General features: G+C 37.3%; 1 protein-coding gene across 1 annotated transcript in view; it reads left to right on the top strand.

Moving 5' to 3' along the window:
• NCEH1 (neutral cholesterol ester hydrolase 1) overlaps window positions 1–4,722 on the top strand; it is a 55,371-nt gene extending 50,649 nt beyond the window's left edge. Inside the window, 1 exon segment of the mRNA XM_074298200.1 lies at window positions 1,196–4,722. Coding sequence (XP_074154301.1) covers window positions 1,196–1,813 — 618 coding nt within the window. The 3' untranslated portion in view covers window positions 1,814–4,722.
• The last annotated feature ends 14,634 nt before the right edge of the window (window positions 4,723–19,356 follow it).

Raw genomic sequence — 19,356 nt, 5'->3', positions numbered from 1 at the left:
ACACTTGCTTCTAAGTTGAGCAGACATTTTTTTTTCTGGCTGCTTCTTCATCCATGCTACTTCCCAATTCCAGCCATGGAGGATGAGCAACCTAGTCCTTAGGGTGATGGGAGCTTGCTCTGTAGAGGTTTAGGAGCAGGAATTGTGGGATTAATTGTGTGTGTGTGTGTGTGTGTGTGTGTGTGTGTGTGTGTGTGGGTTTAGTATAGTGCCATGGCTCTATCGACGTCTGTAAATACTATTGAGAAAGTACTTGGGATACAGTGGCCAGAGAGCTGGAATACCCAGGTTCAAATGTTATCTCCAACACATAATCATTATCACAGTCAGTAATCATATAGAAGTTTAGGGTTTGAAAAGTGCTTTAAATATTCTATCTCTTTTGATCATCACAATAATCCTGTGTAATAAGGATGATAATCTCGTTTTACAGATGAGGAAAGTGAGAGTAGGGTAGGTTAAGTGACTTGTATAGCATTATATAGCTAGTAAGAACTTGAGGCAGGATTTGAACCCAGTTCTTTTTGCTTCTATCCATTAAACTGTCTAGCTGACTCATACTAATTATGTGACCCTGGCCTAGCCTTTTAATTTCTCAGTGTCCTAGTCAACTCTCTGAGACTATAACTTAGAGAGGTTTTTTTTTTTTAATTTGATTCATTTAAAAAATGTATTAGTTTTTTACATTTATTTTTAAGAGATTTTGATTTCCATTTTTTCTTCTTTCCTCCCTTTTTCCTCCATCCCCAAGACAGCAAGAAATCTTATATGTGTTATATGTATATAACCATATTAAACATATTTACACATTAGTCATATTAAAGAAGAATCAGAATGAAAGGGAAAAAAATGAGAAAGAAAAACCAAAAAAGATACAAATAATCCAGACTTCATAGTTCTTTCTCTGAATGTGGATCACATTTTCCATCATGAGTCCTTTAGAAGTGTCTTAAGATCATTCTATTGATGTAAAGAGCAAAGTCTACCAAAATTGATCATTGGTATAATGTTGCTATTGATGTGTACAGAAAAGGTATTGACCTGCTTTGCTGGAATGAGTTTCCTATATTAGTCTCTAACTGCTGTTAATTAACTTAACCCAGTTTTAGAATATTTTAAATTATTGTCAAGATATGATGCATGTGAGTGATGTCAGATAAGATACCACTCTGTTCTTCCCTTTCTTTCCCCACAGTTTTGCAAAGATGAAGCCTCCAGGAATAAAATCAAGCTCCAAGCTTTGATTTATCCAGTCCTCCAAGCTCTCGACTTCAACACTCCATCCTACCAGCAAAATGTGAACTCCCCAATCTTGCCTCGCCACGTCATGATCAGATACTGGATCGATTATTTAAAAGGGAACCAGGATTTTGTCCCAGACATGGTGGTCAACAATCACACCTCTTTGGATGTGGAACACGCTGCCACTCTCAGGTCCCGGCTTAACTGGCTTTCGCTCTTGCCCCCATCTATCACGAAAGATTACAAACCTGTCATGCAGACAGTGGGCAACGCCCAGATTGTCCAAGAGCTCCCCCAGCTCCTGGACGTGCGCTCAGCACCACTAATTGCTGACCAGGAGGTCCTTCAGAAGCTGCCAAAGACCTATATCTTGACCTGTGAACATGATGTCCTCAGGGATGATGGCATCATGTACGTCAAGCGCTTGGAGAGTGCTGGTGTTGATGTGACCCATGACCACTTTGAGGATGCCTTCCATGGTTGCATGATTTTCACTTCATGGCCTACCAATTTCTCAGTAGGAGTTCGGACTAGGGACAGCTACATCAAGTGGTTGAAGCAAAACCTTTGAAGAGATAAACCTCCCAGAGAGGGCATGTGAACTCCTCTCAGCCAACTACAATCACAAGGGATCGCCGAGCACTTTCTGACTTCCTCCAGGTGACCGCCAGGCCATGGTGTGTCTTGCTTGGGAGAAGCCAAGTGATGAATTCTGATGAACTTTACTAAGCTCTCTCAGTAGAGATTTGAATCTCTCTCCCAAACTGGATTAACCAGCCTTCTGGTCTACCCAGATGGCTGCCAGGTTCCCAAACTACCAAAGGATTCTGGGAAGTGGCTCTTTATACCAGAAGACCTTTTATGGAGGAAAACTTGACAGTCCCCTCTAATGAATTTTATGTAAATCTGGTTCCCTTTTGCAAATAACTTATTTATAAATCAGTTGATTACTGAAAGGCCTAAAATATACCCTTCTATCCTATTTCTACTCATTAAATGCCTTTGTTCCTCTTTTACACAGATGGTCTTTCTGGTAGGGACACGGGCTTCATTCCTCCCAGTCTTTTGTAAAGGATGATAATCCACTAATCCTTTGGGATTTTACTCTTTTCTTTAAAGTTCACTTCTAACCACAGCTATTAGAGAAAAAAATTACTAATGCATTAGTATGATTTACACTGGATTTTGTACATAGTCAAAAGAGTTTTTGTTTTCATGTGACTAAATTAGAGAACATGCCATGTCTGTGGGATGAGAGTGGAGAGGGATTTGGGGGTAAATGTATTTCATTTTAGAATGAATTTTCTATAGATAATAAATGGAAAAGGCCCATCCAATGAAAGATTATTTTTAATATGTAAGTATAAATGATCTACAAGAAGACGTATCCATGTGGAATATATAAGCAGGTAAGAGGACACATTTAATATCAGGCTACAGTTATGACAAAATTACTGAGAGCATTCATTTATAATCTAGTTTTGAAGCTTCTGAACTCATCTATTTATAATATGACTGATTTCTTGATTGGGAACATTCTTATGTGTTAAACATTTGGTTAATTTTTTTTTGTGAATTTGTCATTCTTTAGGGTGATGTTATACTGTCATTTTCTTTTCTCCCCCTTTTCACAACTCTTCTGGGCCATATTCTTGGGCCATAAATGCACACAACATGTTAGGAAATTGACCAGAGCAGATTCAAGTCCCGTGAGAAATTATCCCAGTGTTTTTTAATGAATATATACATGCGAGATTAAATAGTTACAGACCAAAGTTGCATAAACTTCAAATTTTTGTCACTTGGTGATTTGGACTTATCCTGACAGTGGTACATGGAAGAATAAGATTGAATCTTCTGGGCAGAGAGGACACGCTTTTTGTTGTTCATCTTTTCTCTCTGTAGTATTTTTCTTTGTCTCAGGAAGTACTTCTAAGCACAAGGGAGAACATTATGGAAAAGTTTCTTCAGCCCATGATGGACCACCTCAAACAGGTCATTCTCTCTAATGGAACTATCTCCCAAGCTACTGTGGCAGCCATACTCCTCTATATCCATGGGCTGAAGACCGATCTAGGGGAGCCGAAAGGCATTGGTTAGACATCTGAGGAGAAGGAATGGTTACCCCAGTGAAAAGGAATAGATATCCTTCTTAACTTGTGATAACCATCTCCCTATCACATCAGCGCTACCATAGAAGGGGCATAGGATAGAAGAAGCTAAATGTAGTAAATACAGTTGATATCATCCTTTTTAAAATTTTTCAACTGCATTTGATGAGCCAAAGGCTATAAGCATTTCATGTTAGAAACAAAAGTAATGAGAACAATAAATAAAAGATACACACAGACATCTATATCTTATAGATACATGTCTGTAAAAAAATACAACAGATCTTGCTCTTTACCCATCTTCTTATGGCTTTTTCCCCAACCCACTCCTCCCAGGGCATTACTGAACATAATTAGAGGCTGTTTCACCGTTCCACCAAAGATTTGCTTTGTAGAAACTTGGGATTTTAACTTTGACCCTGTATAACTTTGACCCTTTACACAAACTGTTTTTAAAAACTGTGATTCAAAGACCAAAGCTAGAAGTTATATCCATTTTCAATGATTTTTGCTGCTATGATAAGACATTTCTTAACAATAACACATTTCTCAAGAGCTTCTGAAAATCACGTCATGTAGAATTGTGAAGAAGACTTAACTGGGGAATTAAGTGTCTAAATTCAGACAGTAGGTCTTCCACAGAATTCTCTCATTTTACTAAAAATAGATGATTAAAATGTATATTGCTAGTCTTCTAATTTCTCTAGTACCATGAACTTGAACTAGGCTGGGAAAGCGGGGTTTGTCTTCATTCTCTTCTCCCCCCCCACCCCACATTTTGCTAGAAACATAGACTTATAGAATCAGAACTGAAGAAACCATAAAGCTTATCTGGTCTATTTCACAAATGAAGAAAGAAATTAAGTGATTTGCCTAAAGTCCATTAACTCAATTTCTTGGAATGATTACAATCAATGATCGTGGACACTAAAATCTATAAGAATAATTTGAAAATTTGGAGGAATTTTTATGAGTGTTCTCCAGTGGTCATTTTAGACAAATTTTTTTCTTTTTAAAAAAGTTTTATTTAGATTTTTAAAGTTTTGCACATTGCTTCAGTGCCAGGGGCTCTTTTTTTTTTCCTGTTTTATAAAAATGTGTTTTATTTTTTAAAAAATTAGTTGTTTTTTTCCCCTGATATCAGTGTTGTTTATGTAAAGTGTATAGAAAAAGCCTTCAGGAAGTTTAAGTGCTGGGGAAAATTAATGATAAATTCCCGTTAATGTTTTAATTTTTGTTTGTGAAGAATTGAAAAGCAACTTGATGTACTTTGCTTGAGGGCTCTGCATGACCTTTGGCCTTTTTTTTTGGTTTGTTTTTTTAGTTCCTACCCTGGAAAAGGGAATAAAGAAAAAAAATTAAGCAAAAATTGAGTAGTGTGTGATTTATAAAATGAAAATTCAGTTATCTCTGAAACAACTGTTTCATGTGTACAATATCTGAAAAAAAAACTGGCACTTATGGTACTCAAGATTACTCAAGACAAGTCACGACTTCCAGATTCTTCTTCATTCTGTTTCTTTAACAAAGGAAGCCCTGCAGATACCAGTCATAACCAAATGCTTTGGGCCAGTAGGAAAATTCAGTTTCCTCTAAAATATGGATGGATGTATCTTCTTTTTTGCTACAGCAGTTTTATTTCTGAGATGTATGTAAAGCTTATTACAAACATTTAAAGTATTGTGTAAATGTTATTATCATTGCTTTTAATTAGCCATAGTTTTGTTATATTATATATATATATATATATATATATATATATATATATATATATATACACACATATAGAATAGCATGGCTTTGTTATTGTTGTTCCTTAATAACTTAGCTTTGAAAAATGGATTTAGAATTCTGCATCTTTCTTGTTTGACCAGAGCATTCTATATTATTACTTTTGCAAGAGGAGAACCACTAATGGATGCCATGGTCAAGAGTTTAAAGAGCTGAATTAAAGTCTTCACAAAGTTTCAGAAGAATGAATATTTTTATATTCTGTTAAGAGGACAAAAATAGGGAGCAGCTAGATGGCACAGAGGATAGAGCACCAGCCCTGAATTCAGGAGGACCCGAGTTCAAATCTGGTCTTACACTTAACACTTCCTAGCTGTGTGACCCTGGGCAAGTCACTTAACCCCAGCCTCAGGGGGGAAAAAAAGGACAAAAATAAAATGAAGGCAGTACAAATTAAGAGATGAATAATAAATGGCATACAAAGTTGAAAAATTAGTATAAAATAAGAGTATAAAAAAGAGCCTTTTGGTGGTGGTGGGACATTTGGAGAAAAGCATAAAATTTACAGAAAATTGATTACATAAAAATACTCATTCCCATTGTTCTACTGAAGATAGAAGTTTCCCATTGGAAAGCATTTTTTCATAGGTCTATAGGATCCAAACATCTACTATATCCATAATGCTTTGCAACAATGTCAAGGTCTCTAGAAGCACATAAAATAAAGTGGGTCTGGAGGTCTGAGTCTATGCTAAAGTCTTAATGACTTTCCTATTTCTTGGAGAAGTTAAAAGACTAAGTTTGATGTGAATCAAGGTATATGACTTCATGAATGGTTCTTCAACTACTAGGTTTACCTGGGTAGTAACTTTTAAGTAATAGAATAAGTAGAAATCTAAAAAAATTCGATAATTCCATAACTCTTACAGGTTGCTACTCTGCCTTCTGCCAACACATACTTGTGTGTAAATCCATCTGGAACACAATTAATGGCATTCATGTTGCACTTTGCATAGATTAACTCATTTGATCCAAGGACCTTGTGAGGGAGGTAGTATTGGTCTTATTTCATAAGAAGGGCTCTTCTTCTCTCTCCTCCCCATCTTCCTCTGTCCACGTTGGCGTCATACCTTTATATGTGGGCGCTCTAACCAAAGGAATATAAATTTTGATAGTTTATACTTTAATCTTGGGGCTTGGAGGTTAGATTTTTTTTAAAAAGATACTGTAGGATCGTGGTTTTGGAGGATTAAATTTTCCCCCTATTGTCAATTTTTTTCCCACTCAGAGGACCACTTTATTATGATGGTAAATAATTCATCTTTAACAAGGGAAAGATGACAAGCAAAATTGCCTAGCAGGACTTGCAATTGGGGGAAGACACTCTTAAGACAGGGTAAATTTGAAATCTCCATTTACAAGGGGAAAGTCTATAAATTTTTTTATACAGAGAATTCTTTTCTCATCATTTTCATTTATGATTACTTTAAATATAACTGGGAAACTAAGCTTTGATAAAAGTCCATTATGACAAATAAACCTACTTGGCTATGCCTTTAAAACCAAGGTACCATGGCCAATAAGAGGTTCCAGCCCAAGTCTTACTTGCTCATTGTTTGGGTTCTGGTGTTTCAGAGTGAGTGTAAATAGCCATTATTTTTGTAATGGCCAGAAACTCAGAGGGTCTTTCCCTCCCTGATGCATTCTTTTATGAAGGTTAAGTACACCATATTTTGCCTCAATTCTTATCTAGTCTTCAACTATAGAATGAATATTGCCTCAAACAGATCTGGGAACTAGCTTAGCTTAAAAAGGCCAAAGTCTCCCAATGCATGTGGAGCCATTGCCAACGGATCTGACCTGTGTCTTCCACTGGATTCCAAAGACTGGAGGAAAGAATGAGGCTGATGATTTTATACAGCCCCCTCTCATATTTAATTCACTTGCAAATGAAGGCATCACTCTCCTAATGTCATGGCCCTCTTAGAACAAGGACAACCCAGGGCAGCTAGGTGGTGCAGTGGATAGAGCACTAGCTCTGAAGTTGGGAGAATCTAGGTTCATATCTAGTTTTAGACAGATTCTAACAACACTTCCTAGCTGTGTAATGCTGGGTAAGTCACTTAATCCCAATTGCCATGGGGGGACAACAAACAAATGTGGGGAAATTGAGGCATGTTGTGTGATTCAAGATCTTATAGTCAGTTTGTGAGTATCATATGTAGGCTTTGAACTTAGATCTTCCTTTTCTATTCCTTTTTCTGCTGCTGTTGAGGTGTTTTAGTCATGTTTGAGTCTCCTAGATTCCATTTGAGATTTTCTTGGCTAAGATACTGTTCCCTTGGCTTGCTGTTCCCTTGTCCATCTCATTTTACAGATTAGGAAATAAGGAAAACAGGATTAAGTAAATTGCCTAGGGTCACACAATTAAGTGTCTGAAACCAGATGTAACTCAAGAAAATGAATCAGATTTTGGTCCCTGTATTTTATCTGTTGCACCTCTTAGCTGCTCCCTAGCACAAAAATGACCAGATAATGTTTTAAGCAACACTTTAAAAATTGTTTTTATTAAAGCTTTTTTTTTTCAAAACATATGCATGGATAATTAATCCTTGTAAAACCTTGTATTCCACCAAATCTGTTTTCCCCCTTCCCCCCAATCCCTCCTCTAGATGGCAAGTAATCCAATATATGCTAAACATGGTAAAATATATGTAAATCTAATATAGGCATACATATTTATACAGTTTTCTTGCACAAGAAAAATTGGATCAAAAAGGAAAAAAAATGAGAAAGAAAATAAAATTCAACTAAACAACAGAAGTGAAAATGCTATGTTGTCATCCATATTCAATTCTCACAGTTCCCTCTCTGAGTGTAGATGGCTCTCTTCATCATAAGATCATTGGGGGCAGCTAGGTAGCATGGTGGATGGAGTGCCAGCTCTGAAGTCAGGAGGACCTGTGTTCAAATATGACCTTAGACACTTAACACTTCCTAGCTGTGTGACCCTGAGCAAGTCACTTAACCCCAACTGCCTCAGCAATATACATACATATATATATAACATTGGAACTGGCCTGGATCATCTCACTGTTGAAGACAGCCACATCCATCAGAATTGATCATTGTATAATCTTGCTGTTACTGTGTATAATGATCTTCTGATTCTGCTCATTTCACTCAGCATCAGTTCTTGTAAGTCTCTCCAAACCTCTCTGAAATCATCCTGCTGGTCGTTTCTTATAGCACTGTAATATTCCATAGCATTCATATACCAGAACTTAATCAGCCATTCCCCAACCGATGGGCATCCACTCAGTTTCCAGTTTCTTGCCACTACAAAAAAGGGCTATTAAGCAACACTCAAAAGAAAAATTCATTTGAATGTCAGTAGAGGGTGTACTTGAAGTATTGTTCTTTTTTGTACTGATTTCTTTTACTGGGAAGGGTGGGGGAGATAGAGGTAAAGGAGGTGAGAGAGAGAGAGAGACAGAGACAGAGATAGAGACAAAGGCAAAGACAGACTGATGGAGAGAGAGAGACAGAATCAGAGAGATAAAGGGGAGAGATTCTTTAAAAAAGAAAATTTATTGGATCCTAAATGATATCAAGTCAAAATAAATGAAAATACTTTTTTTTAAAGGCTCATAAATGTACCAGGGGAAAAGGGCTGAATTCTCTAAAAAGGGGCATTTGTTAAAAAGCCAAAGCTATGATTCATTTATGTGCCCAACAAGCTCCTTTGTTTGTCTGGGCTTTTATTCAGGTTGTCTGTTTATCCTCTTTTTGGAAAAAGACTCACAATAATCATGCTTTGTATTTAAGTAGGTCCCTCCAAGTCAGATGGAAAATTGGGAGCTTGCTTTTCTCTACTGTGGCTGCAGGCTAACCTCCCTGCAAACAGCTGCATGCTTCGGGACCTTGGAGAAATGGAAACTCTCTTTGAAACCAGGGACAAAGACTGGGAGGTCTGCTCCCTCAGAAGCTAAAGCCCATGTGCATGGCCCCTCTCCGGAGCAGCAGCTCATTTATTTTTTTCTCTTTCAACAATAATCCTAATCATAACTGACATCTAAATAGTACTGATGAGGTTGGGGTCCAGCACCAAATGATGGGGTTTGGTAGCAATTCACATGTGAAGAATTCACAATGGTTTTCTCCTTGCCTAAAGATACTTTTCTGGAGCATGTGGTTGGTGCAGTGGATAGAGCACCAGCCCTGAAGTCAGGAGGACCTGATTTCAAATCTGACCTACTTCCTAGCTGTATGTGACTCTGGGCCAGTCACTTAACCCCAATTGCCTCAGAAAAAAAAAAAAAAGATAATTTTTTTCTTTACAAAAAGAGTTTACAGACAAGGTGAAGAGGTAAAATAGGTACCAGGAGTTAGCAAGGGAAGGGATTTTAACAGTAAGGGAAAAGACAAGTTCCTTAGTAGAACTCACAGTTAACCAGTAGAAAGAGATGAGGTGGGAGTGTGCCATTGACTGTGGGACTGAATCCTAAAAGGGATTTCATACCCTAAAAAAGTTAGTTAGCTGTAACAAGGAGAAAGACACCAAGAGGAATGGGAATGGAAATGGAAAGAAAGACATTACAAGGCAGGCTAACCCAAAAGGGATGGAGCAATGATAGCGTAAATCATGGATAGATTTATAGGGGAAATTTAACCTCAGGGGTTTGACATCATAATTTGGCTTTCTAATTGGATACAATCAGATGGGTTTTCAAGACCTCCCAGTGGGGGTGAGACTATATGTTGGAGCTGATCCCCATCAGTGCCCTTCCCTGCTTGCCTCAGGGAATATTAAGTCTTACTTTTATTTATTTATTTATTTTTTTCCTGAGGCTGGGGTTAAGTGACTTGCCCAAGGTCACACAGCTAGGAAGTGTTAAGTGTCTGAGACCAGATTTGAACTCCGGTCCTCCTGAATTCAGGGCTGGTGCTCTATCCACTGCGCCACCTACCTGCCTCAGAATATTAAATATTAACAGTACTTAGTCTTGCTCTGCAAACTCACCTTAGTCATCCAGGACCTCATCAGTACAAAACACTTTATATACATTCTCTCACTTAAGTTTCATGAAAATTTTGAAAGATGAATTCTTTGAGGATGTTTTAATTTTATGGGGGAGAAAACTTGAGGTAGATGAGATAGTTTGCTCATGTACTAATTAGTCATAGAGTGTTAAGTGTCACAATGAATAGAGTGCTAGCTATAGAGGCAGAAAGACATGAGCTGAAATCTAGCCTCAGATACTAACTGCATGACCCTAGACAAGTCACTTTACCTCTGCCTCATGGTCCTCATCTGTAAATTAAGATGATAATAGCATCTGTGGTACAGAGTTGTTGTGAAAATCAGATGTGATAATATTTTTAGAGTTCTTTGCTAACTTCAGAACATTAAATAAATACTTATATAAGACCAGAGTTGAGTAGAATGAGAAAATAGATTGAGAAATTACAATTTTTTCTTGAAATGTTCCCAAACTTCTCCCTGAATCAAAAATATTTTAAAAGATATTGTGATACCAATATTTTTAAAGAGAAACAACTTTAAAAGACTTCAGAATTCTGATCAATGCAAGGACCAATCGGAAATCCAGAAGACTGATAATGAAGCTTGTTATCTATTTTCTATGAATTCTCATCTACTCAGGACACAAAATGAGATATATATGCCAATGTAGGAATTTGTTTTGTTTGACTATGAATATTTGTTATAAGCTTTTTTTTTTCTTTTTCTTTTAGGGAAGTAGGGAAGAGAGATGGGAAGGAGAGAAAATAAATTTTTGTTAATTATATGTAAATACATATTATAATTAATCAGATAATTATAATAAATGTTTTATAAATATATCTAGTGATTTTATATGGCTGAAAGTCATGGAATATTATAGTCACCAAAGAATTGAAGTTGACTATCACTCGAAGGCTAAAAGTGAGGGGCATAATGGGAGTGAGTGGTTGTAACATATAACCAAGGAATTATGAAGGAGAAATAAAGGATGTCCTCAATAAAATGGATGATCAAATAAAAGGGTGATCTCATCATATGGCAAGAGCAAGAGATAACCAGTGGACAGCCCATGTGCTTCATTGGTTCCTATGAATGTCAAGAGGGCATGAAGAAACCTCCTAGAATATTGGGTGGACACTCTAGGATGAATTCATGTGAGATCACGGACAACAATCCTACTAGAATGTTTCAGTAAGTGGTAATCTGAACCAATGAGGAAGAGATGTACAATGTGATAACTAATCCATGTGAATATCTGGGAGGCCAGAATGATCCCTATCCCTTAAAGTATATCCTACTTGGAGGAAAAATGTCTAAATGTATTTAAACATGTATAGGGAAGGTATACTCTATTTGCCATACATTGGCACTAGACTAAATATTGTTCATCCTTCATTTTTCCCCCCTGAGGCCATTGGGGTTAGGTGACTTGCCCAGGGTCACACAGCTAGGAAGTGTTAAGTGTCTGAGACCAGATTTGAACTCAGGTCTTTCTGACTTCAGGGCTGGTGCTCTGTCCACTGCACTACCTAGCTGCCCCTATCCTTTATTCTTTAAGAGGATCATGATAACAGTGAGGGGATGCCATGACATGAAAGTGAATTGGATTTAAGTGAGGGAGGGCTCCTCCAGGGTGGCCACACATAGATCAGGATGAGTGGAGATGGCCCTGGGTACAGTGGGAGATCTTGATCTTTTTAAGCTAAGGTCTTAAATAAAGTCTTAGTTTGAGTGAGGCAATACCACTTAGCGATTAAGGATAGGTAAGAAATGAGGCGAGAATGGTCTATTTTATCTAGTTAAAAAATAATCTGGGAAGGGAGAACTCATGGGATTTCTGGCAAAAACAAATTATTTATTTTTACATTCATTTTGAGGCAATTAAGCTCCAAACAAAGACCAAGCAGGTTTGGCCTGGGATCTGTCATTGGTTAATCAATGAAAACCAGATGATTTGGATTTAAGGTGTGAACAATGAACACTACAGTCAGGAAGACCTCAGTTCATGTATCTCTGACACCTACTGACTATAACCCTGGACAGCTCAACCACTCTGGCTACCCGGAGTGTAAGATTTATTTGAACCACCAGGTGGCGCTCCACATACTGAGTTGTTTTCACAAATCCTTTTGTGGACCATTGGGAAAACACAGAATCTTAGCATCCTCAGTGGTAACTTGCTTGTTTCTTTGCCTCTCAGTGTCCCCACTTGTGTCTAAGCTCAGGTTCCAACTTGTCTAATGTAAGGCATTTGTTTTTCTTGTTCTGCACCTATGATTTCATTAGTGTGAGGAAATTCTAGTTAAGAGATGAACGGGCAGATGGGATGCTTTTATCAATACAGCCCTGCTCTGCAATTTACAGTCTTACAGACTTGCCAGAGAGGTTGAGCTGTCCAGGGTCATACAGTCAGTAGGTGTCAGAGATAATACACAAACCCAGGGCTTCCTCACTCTAAGGTTCTTTTTCCACTTCTTCCGTGGGTAGAGTTCTGGAGTCAGGAACATCTGAGTTCAAATATGGCCCCGGACACTCAGTAGCTGTATCACTTAATGCCCTTTGCCTCAGTTTCCTAATCTGTCAAATGAGCTGGAGAAGGAAATAGCAAATCATTCCAGTATCTTTTTTTCATTCGAATTTTTTTATTTTCAAAATGTATGCAAGGATAATTTTTCAAAAACGACCCTTGAAAAACTTTGTGTTCCAATTTTCCCCACTCTTTTCTCTCCTCCCCTAGATGGCAAGTAATCCGATATATGTTAAACATGGTAAAATCTGTGTTAAATACAACATAGTCATACATCTTTATCCAATTATCTTGCTGCACAAGAAAAATCAGATCAAAAAGGAAAAAAAATGAGAAAGAAAATAAAATTAAAGCAACCCACAATAAAACGTTACTCCAGTATCTTTGCCAGGAAAATCCCAAATGGGTCACAAAGACTCAGATTAGACTGAACGATTGAACAACAACAAATGTCACTTATTCCAGTTTACCTCCTTTCTGCTCTCATCTATTAAGAAAACACTGCTACTTTTCTTCCTTTATCTAGTCACTGGCAGTAGGGTTGGGGGAATAGATAAAGTGGGGAGAAAGCTTTCTGGACTAACAATTTCCTGCTACACAGTGATCCCTGGATGTAAAAGGAGGATGGAGATACTCACTTCTCTTGTTTGTCCTAATTTACTTCCTATTTATGTGAGGGAATAGATAGCTGATGGAGTGAAAAGGAGAGAGGAGAAAACTCTACTTCCCCACTTCCCTTAAAGCATAGACTGAATAGCCAGCATTAGAACTTTTATCTAGCTAAACTATATTTTGGCTCTCTTGTTGTACATTTGAAGGTTTTGTAAACTCAATTTGGATTTTTTTTTGTTGTCAATGTAACCTAACTAGAGGGTTTGGGGTCAGAGGTGAGAGATATCTGCAGAGAGACAGAGACAGATAGACAGAAACACACATAGGGAAAAAGAAAGTGACAGAGAAAGACAGAGACAGAGACTGATACAGAGAGAAAGAGCAATAGAGACAAAGATAGTAATGGAGAAGTTAATCTTCTCTCATGGAGAAGTTAATCTTCTCTCATCTGCCTTGAGGTATAAATAGGTATGAAAAGACGAAGATCTCCACTAAAGTGGCAGCAATATCAGAAGAGAGAAAGGGGTATATAGGAGAGATATTGCAAAGATAAAATGAAAAGGTCTTGGCAATAGATTGGATATGGGGGTAGGTGGGTGGTAAGAAAGAATGAGGAGCTGAGGATCATACCAAATTGTGAACCTGGGGGACTGAGGAGTTGGTGGTACCCTGAGCAGTAATAGGGAACTTGGAAAGGGGCATATTTTGGCAAAAAGATAAGTTCACTTTTGGACATGTTGAACTTAAATTATGGGATATACAGGTCCAAGATATCCAATAAACATTAGGAAATATTATATTTAAAGAAGTTATGGCAGGATGGATTTGAGAGAAGATAAGATCTGAATGAAAATCCAGCAAAGGAGAATGAGAAGGAACATTTAGGTAGATAGGAAAAATACCCAGGAGAGAATGTTGTCTCAAAAATCAAGAAAAAAGAGATTATCAAAGAGAAGAAGGTAGGAGATACAGTGTCAAAAGCTGTAGAGAGGTCAAGAAAGATGAGAATTGAGAAAATATTGTTGGATATGATAACTAAGAGATCATTGGTAATTTTGGAAAGAGCAATTTATGTTGAATGATGAAGTCAGATGCCAGACTACAGGGAGTTAAGAAAACACTGAAAAAAGAAGTGAAGACATCCATTGTAGGTGGCCTTCTCTAGGTGTAAGGGTATAAAAAAGGGAGGAGAGATATGGGATGATAATTGGTGGAAATGGATGGATTAAAGGAGGGTTGTATGAGGATGGGGGAGACATAGGTATATTTGTAGACAATAGGGAACGAATCAGTAGGCAGGGAGATATTGAAGGTAAGAGAGTGGGAATAATAGAGGGAGTGATCTGCTAAAGGAAAAGAGATGGAAAGAGATCACTTGTGCAAGAAAGATCTCATCATATGATACAAAATGAAGGAGGAGATAGTCACAGAAAGCATCAGGATGATAAGGAAGAGGGGAAAGGGGGATCTTAGTGAATGGCTTCAATGTTTTCAATAAAATATGATGTAATATTCTTATCTAAGAGGGTGGGTCAAAGGAATCAAGGAAAGTTTGAAGAGGAAGAAAAAGGAAAGCCACTGGGAATAGAAAGATAGTGAGTTAATTTAGAGAGATGAAAATTTTCATTATAGGAGTGAGGGCCCAGTTGAGTACCATAAATTTTTAGTAGACTAGTTCATTACAGTTTCTCTATATCTTTATTCAGCAATAAGTGAGGGAGCAATCAGTAATATGATAAAATACCTAGGTAGTTAAGAAGAGAGATTCTTTAGTCTGTGGCCATCTAATTAGGTTGGGCTCCAGATCAACAATTGAGTGTTTCTCCCTCTGCCTTCCAGCTTCAAATCCCATTTTTCATGCATACTATGACCCTATTACTCTATTATTCAGTCCTCTCCAAGGTCATTACCTCTATACTAGCCATACTCTCCTACTTTCCTGTTATTGGCCCCTTGGTGAATCAGTTACCAGAGAGAACCAGTTACAGATTAAAATCAAATAGAAAATCCTTGTGCAGTCATGTCCAACTCTTCATGATTTTATTTGGGGTTTTACTGATAAAGATAGTGGAGTAGTTTGCCATTTCCTTCTCTAGATCACTTTATAGGTGAGGAAATTGAGGCAAACAGGGGAAAGTGAGTTGTCCAGGGTCATACAGTTGGTTAAGTGTCTATGGCCATATTTGAACTCATGAAAAGTCTTCCTGGTGACAAGTCCTGTGCTCTATCTACTAGCTGCTCTAATAGAATAACCACAATATATTTATGACCCTATGAATTAACAAAGGGAAAAATCACTTATCCAAACACTGTATCTAAAATCTCCTGAATTTACATCCTAAACTCAGTTATAAAGATAGGGTTTTTCCCATGTTGATTTCTCTCTATTAACTTTATGGCATTGACTTCTTTTGATTTCTCTTAATACAGGGATAAAGATTTGTTAAGAATCTGGGGTATGGGGGCAGCTAGGTGATGCTGTGAATAGAGCACCAGCCCTGACTTCAGGAGGACCTGAGTTCAAATCTAATCTCAAACACTTAACACTTCCTAGCTGTGTGATCCTGGACAAGTCACTTAACCCCAATTGCCTAAAAAAAAAAAAAAAGAATCTGAGGTATGTGAAAGTTGGGATTTTAGTGGAAAAACTCTTGATAGATTGTCTTTCTCATTCCATGCCCTCTTTGAAGAGGAGGCTCCATGGGGAAAGCCCTGTAGCTGATGATGAGCAACAGGATCATAGATTTAGAATTGGACCTGGAGGTCATTTATTTCAGTTGTGTCAGATACTTAACAAAAATAAGAGCTACTAGTACATAATGATCCCTCTGGATACATATTGACTTAGAAAATCACATATAATTTCTGTAAGATTTTGAGTTCCAAATTTTTTCTCCCTTCCTTCTTTACTTCTCCCCTCCTCGAGATAGCAAGCAATCTGATATAGGTTATACGTGAAATACATAGGATTTCAAAGAAAACCAATTATATTGGAATACATTTACAAATAAAAATTAAACAAGTTCATGGACTCTCAGTTAAGAATCCTGGTCTAGAATACGATGCGATTTGTTGTGTCATCACCAATTCTTCTCAGCTTATAATCTTTCTAGAAGAAAAGTTTTATTAGTACATTGAATAAGGACACAAAAATATTTAAATAAGGGAAGTAAATTAGGACAAGAAAATGAAGTCATCCATTAATAATCAATTCTCTCCAGAAACATATATAAAGTCTCAGTCTCTTGCAGTCACAGATTAGGTAGAGATCCCAAAAGGCTTGGCCTCTTACATTAAAATATGACTCCTCTGTCAGTTCTGGGAATTTCCTTATGTGTAGCTTTGTTACCTTGCCAATTCTAAAGGTGTAGTTTTCCCCAGGGATTTTTAGCTCTTTGAGAAAACTCTCCTAATGAAGCCCCACTTTATATTGGGTACATTGTTCAGAGGATTTATTGTTATTATTATTGCTATTGGTTGTTGTTATTTAGCTCTTATATAGTGCTTTAAGGTTTATAAAGGTTACATATGTTATCTCATTCTTCAGAATTTGATCTTCATTATTTGATTCTCATATTGCTTCAGGAAGAGGAATACATGCTCTTCTCATATCACAGCTCTACTCCCTCCACTTTGGAATTTCTTTCCAGAAGTGTTTTGTTGTGTTTTGGCTCCTGCAGATCTCAGATCTCACAACAATTGCCCAAGGATCAGAAACACACTGAATGTCAGCAGAAGCTCAGTCACAAAACCAGTTTCAGGACTCAAAAGCCTGATGTCTTGCATTTCTGAACCAGTTAAGTTCTTGGATTTCTAAACTCAGGAAAGATATGGATCTGATGTTCAAGAATTCAGATTCTATTTTCCCTTTTTTTTCTCTCTCCTACTTTGAAGTTGGAAAGGATCACTATGTTTTTCAGAGATAGCATGATATATTGAATAGAAATTAGAATTAGAAAGAACTTGGGTTCAAATCCCACCTTGGACATTATCTTTCCTGTGTCTCAGTTTCTTTTCTTTCCTTTATTTTATTTTTCTTTATTAAAGCTTTTTATTTTTCAAAATATGTGCATGGACAATTTCTTTAACATTAGCCCTTGCAAAACTTTCTGTTCCAATTATCCCTCTCTTCTCCCATGTCCTCCTCTAGATGGCAAGTATTCCAATATACGTTAAACATGGTAGAAATAGATATTAAATCCAATATATGCATACATATTTATACAATTATCATGCCGCACAAGAAAAATCAAATCAAACTAGTAAAAAGAGAAAGAAAGAGAGAAAGACAGAGAGAGAAAGAGAGAGAGAGAGAGAGAGAGAGAGAGAGAGAGAGAGAGAGAAGCAAATAAACAATAAAAAGGGTGAAAATGCTATGTTGTGGTCCACACTCAGTTCCCACAGTCCTCTCTCTGGGTGTAGATGGCTTCTCTTCATCACTAAACAATTGGAACTGGTTTGAATCATCTCATGGTTGAAGAGGGCCACATCCATCAGAACTGATCATCATATAGTGTTGTTGTTGCCATGTATATGGACCTCCTGGTCCTGCTCATTTCACTTAGCATCAGTTCATGTAAATATTTCCAGGCCTTTCTGAAATCATCCTGCTGGTCATTTCTTACAGACCAATAATATTCCATAACATTCATATGCCATAATTTATTCGGCCATTCTTCAACTGAGGGGCATCCATTCAGCTTCCAGTTCCTTGCCACTACAAAAAAGGCTGCCACAAACATTTTTTTTACATGTGGGTTCTTTTCCCTCCTTTGCCTCAATTTCTTTTAATAAAATGCAAGGCATTTGATAGCCTCAAAAGTCCCTTCCAATTATAAATCCATGATTCTATAATCTCAGTACTCATCTAATCCAAACCATATCTCATCAAAAATTCCCCCAAACTTAATACTTAATATAAGGTCACACAATCTTTGATTAAAAACCTCCAAGGAAGGGGAACCCATTACCTCCCAAGGTGACTATTCCATCTTTGGACAGCTTTCATCGGTAGGAAGGTTTTTCCTGATCAAGAAGACCTCTTGACAGTTTCTATCCATTACTCCTAACTTTGTTGTCTGAGGCCAAACAGAACATGTCCAATTCCTCTTTCATATGACAGACCTTCCTGAAGAATCCAAGATGGTAGAACAAAAGGAAGTAATATGGCTCAGCTCTGTCCCACCAATAAACGATCTGATTTATTAAACATTTTACCCATTAGACAAGCAATAAATAAGATCTGGATTACCTTAAGGATGAAACTGTAAGGTTTTGGACCTAAGAGATGAGAAATTTCTTGTAAAAAGAAAGTAAAAGTGAAAGGCTGTTAAAAGTTTCAGCTTTAAAGTGAAGAAATGCTTTGAAAGATAAATAAATAAACCAATCCCCAAATCCTTATTGGCTGTGTGACTCTGCACAAGTCACTTTACCCTGTTTGTCTTAGTTAAGAAAAATCTCCAATGGGGTCACAGAGAGTTGGACAGGACTGAGAAAAAACTGAACAACAGCATACCAATGAAATCCCAAATCTAGCTCCCATCCCTACTGATGTATATATTGTCTTCCTTGTACAAAAGCATACTTTTGAATTTGGATCCTGAGCACTTAGCAGATAGCACATGATAGACCATTATATTAATAATTGATGCTGACTACAAATCCAGTACTCTCCTCTGAACTGAACTTTGATTCCAAACCCAACATTTTCTCCAGTGTCATCCTATCAATCCCTTAACAAGCATTTATTAAGTGCTTGCTGTATTCCAGACACTGTATACTATGGCATGCTATCTCTCTCCAGTGACGAGGGACTCTGAATAATGGACTGAATTATTAAGTAGAGGAGAAGAGGAAGGAAAAGGGTCCCTGAAAAGCCCTTCTTGAAGGTTCAGGTTGTGGTGTTTCTTTTTTCAGGAGATTGAGAGTGGTTGTTTGGCCAAAGTATTAATTATGTGAAAGGAAGCAGTGTAAGATTGTGCTCTTCTTGTTGACCTGCAGTATAGGAAAAGGCTGGATAAATAGAGTGCTGCTTGATTTAATATAAAACTTGATAGTATTAGAAGACTCTACTTTACCTGGAATAGTATATAGAGTATCAAAAGCCA

This window comes from Sminthopsis crassicaudata, chromosome 3 (genome assembly GCF_048593235.1).
Source record: "Sminthopsis crassicaudata isolate SCR6 chromosome 3, ASM4859323v1, whole genome shotgun sequence".
In the NCBI taxonomy this organism is placed as follows: domain Eukaryota; kingdom Metazoa; phylum Chordata; class Mammalia; order Dasyuromorphia; family Dasyuridae; genus Sminthopsis; species Sminthopsis crassicaudata.
The sequence above is the reverse complement of the archived record's forward strand: the minus strand, read 5'-3'. Positions and strand labels throughout refer to the sequence as shown.